General features: G+C 39.9%; 1 protein-coding gene across 8 annotated transcripts in view; it reads left to right on the plus strand.

Moving 5' to 3' along the window:
• Positions 1-3304, plus strand: part of SUPT3H (SPT3 homolog, SAGA and STAGA complex component) — a 442749-nt gene that overhangs the window by 281125 nt on the left and 158320 nt on the right. For all 8 annotated transcript variants that reach the window (XM_013006777.2, XM_045294851.1, XM_045294852.1 and 5 more), the window contains exon 5: positions 492-631. In XM_013006777.2, the coding sequence (XP_012862231.2) occupies positions 492-631 (140 nt within the window). The remainder of the gene's footprint in view (positions 1-491; positions 632-3304) is intronic.

The following is a 3304-nucleotide window of genomic DNA, read 5'->3' on the forward strand; positions in this document are numbered from 1 at the left end:
GCATAAAGTTATAGTTAGTCTTTCTTGTAATCGTCCTTTCATTGGTAGGTAATATTCTACTTCATTTCTTTGAAACTATAATTTCTAGCATTAATGTTACCAGTGTGGCTTCCTTTGCTTGTATTTACCTTTTTTTTAAAAAAAAATACTGTCATTGTTTTAAATGTTTTGGTATAAATACTTCATAGCAAGATTCTTTTTCCAAATCTGGGAGCCCCCTGTGTTGTAAAAGACTTAGATCCATTCACAGTTACTGTGGCAGTTGATCATCTGGGGGGTTTATTATTTCAGTCTTAAACGCGACATCCATGAATGATTTAATTCTAGATGACTTATACTTTCTTTCTTTTTTGATGCAAGCATTCTCTTTTTAAAGATTATTTTGAGAAAATCCCCATTCTGAATCTCACATGCTACAGTCAAACATGTAACACTTGCTAGTGATGTAAACCTATAGGTGTTTCTGTTTTCCTTCCCCTATCTCTGTGCAGACAAACTGACTGGCAGCAGCAATACGAACAAAAGGCAAAAGCTTGCTCAAGAGTTTCTCAGCTCCATTGACCAGACAGGAGAACTGTTAGCAATGCTTGAAGACGATGACGTTGATGAAGTGAAACAGGAGAGAATGGAGGTACAGTGCTTCCTTTTCATAGGAACATCCTATACCCTGCCGTTCCCGCGCCACTGGGTTCTGATGTTCTTCCGATGTTTTCAGAAGCGCCAAGTCATTGGTTTTATGAATGAAAGCCGGCGAAGCGTTGGAGAAGGGGTCGAGCTGACTTTGGGCGCCAGCTTCAGTTCTCTGTTCCGTTGTTTCCTCCTCTGAAAATGAGGTTCCAAGTTTACTTTTGGAGCTTCCATTTAGTAACGTTATTTCAGTCCATACAAGCTATTTATAATGCACTCAGTATTTTTTTTGTTCAAATTTGAGTTTTCCTTGTGAGCAAAGTGACCCTTCTTCCTTTGATGCCAACAGGTTTGTGAAGAACTATTTTCAGCTTAGACTTGCAGGCTTGGAGTTGGCTTTCTGGCTGAGGTAGTTATTCAAGGCAGTGACATGCCTTCCATCACAATAGCACAGAGTTATTACCAGAGAGTTGGATTCTCTAGATCTGTGTGAACTGTGTATTTGAATGCAGTGCTCACAGAATCGTGTATTTAACAGTATATGGAAGATATTACAGGCCTTCCACTTATTTTGGCTATCTATGCATGAAATTAACAAGAGGGTAAATACTTTTTGTTTTTTAAAAAAACGATTGATTTGATTTGAGTGACTTACAAACCACAAGGTAATATGCTTATTGTTCAGATTACTGTCATGTAAGAAGTCACCATTTTCCCCTTCTGTTGAAATTAGACAAGAAAGGTAATTGCAGAACTCTCGAAGGTTGTACCAAGTGCCTACTTTATCATGGTCTATAGGCTAGGCCTGCTAAAATACAATTATGTCATGTTAAGTTTTGGAGGAAGTCCAATAGACATACATGCTTTATAAACTTTAACAACCTTCTTTAAAGAATTCATATGCTTAGATCATGAGCTGTGATCTAAAGGCAGTGTTCCTTTTAGGTATCAATTACCTTAGAAATGTGTGGTTATCTTGGTTTTGGGCAACTGCAAATGGTTTGAGTTCAAATTCGCCTTGGGCCAAAAGCATGCTAAGTTGTCCAAAGCAGATGATAAACATATATTTCTGATGTCATTATGGCCTAAACAGGATATGATTGTTTAGTAGCATGGTTTCACTTATGATACACTACATAAAAAGCAAATATTGTTGAGGCCTTATTTTTAAAAACATGATTATCAAAATGGGCCTTAAGCAAAAAGGTTTGTTAAGGAAAGGCTCTATAGGAAACATTAATGGGAAAGTCTAATGTCAACCAAGCCCATTGCCCAGAAAGGCATTCCACAATCACGGAGAAGAAAAGAAATGGAGCATTTTGTAATACTAAGCTCATAATAGCAGGCTACTGTGGGTCTGGAAAATGATGAGTCAATAAGGGACAAGTGAAAATCTGTGGACTCTCCGGAAACACAGGCCAGAAAAAGCTTGGGCCACTTATTCAGTAGGTGTCCTGTCATCCCCGTTCCCTTATGTATAGAATCTAAAATTGCATTGGGGTAAGTCCGCATCGTGGTAAAACAGATAAAGTACAAAGAAAATAGGCCTTGTGAAATTCTGTGCAAGCTATGCAATGAACATTAGATGGGCCGTTTCCTGGAGTTTCGTGTCCTAACGAAAATCTTCTCTAGCCAGGGTAACGGAGACGTTTCGAGATTCTGCTCTCCGAATAGCAGGGTTTAACTGGATATAAGAATGCTGAACTTGTAGACACAACTGTAGACAGTAGAAAGTGGAACCAGTAGGGGCATCGGCCTTGCCTGCTTTTAATTTGACAGGTTATACTTTCAAGCGTAAACCACAACTGTGGCAGTCCATATGAAACCACTTTGGACCCACAGACAGCAATCTCTTGCTTTGAAAGTGCAGTAGAATAATCAGTCCTGGCATCACTCAGTGATTTAATTTTCCTCTAAGCAGCACTTAGGGTTGCAGAAACTTTATTTACTACCTTCTCCCCTAGATGTATGAAAATGGTACCAGCCAAACCAACCAAGCTTATTTTTACGTTGCTTACGTTCTTTCCTTTATTGAAATGTAATCTCAAAGAGAAAAAAATTGGTCACTTGGGACCCTCTCTATTTCTCAAAACATTGACTGAGCTTAATTCAAACCCCCCCTCCCCAAAAAAAACACACAACACCACCACAACAAAACGTATTTAAGTTCTCTTTGTTTTCAGCTGACTCCTCTATGCGCTTGGCTCTGTGTCTAACTTGTTATTTACTTCATTAGTATGAAGCATACGGGACTTGAGATATGTGTCTGAATGTTTATGTCTTCTCGCTCACCTATGATCATGATAGTTAAGTAACTGTTTACGTGGTTCTTCTCCTCCAGCACCACATGTCTGTCACTCGGTCTGGCTATGGATGGGTAGCACAAAAGGAGTCCCTGGTAGTACAAGGTTAAGCGCTTCACTGCTAACTACAAGGTTGGTGTTTGAACCCACCAGTGGTTCCACAAGAGAAAAGGCTTGAAGGCCTGTTCCCATTAAGCTGATGGCCTACGCAGCTCTGCAGGGTAATTCTGCTCAGTGACATGGACTTATCTAGACAGCACCCAGCCATGACAGCAGAGTGAGCCTGTCATCTGACCTCTGACAGCTCCCTGAATTATCAAAGAAAGTACGAATCAGGGACTGGAGAGAGAAGGAGTCAGGGAAACGGAAAACCT

Source organism: Echinops telfairi, unplaced genomic scaffold (assembly GCF_000313985.2).
Source record: "Echinops telfairi isolate 266 unplaced genomic scaffold, ASM31398v2 ScPeMD7_3533;HRSCAF=4204_1, whole genome shotgun sequence".
Lineage (NCBI taxonomy): Eukaryota > Metazoa > Chordata > Mammalia > Afrosoricida > Tenrecidae > Echinops > Echinops telfairi.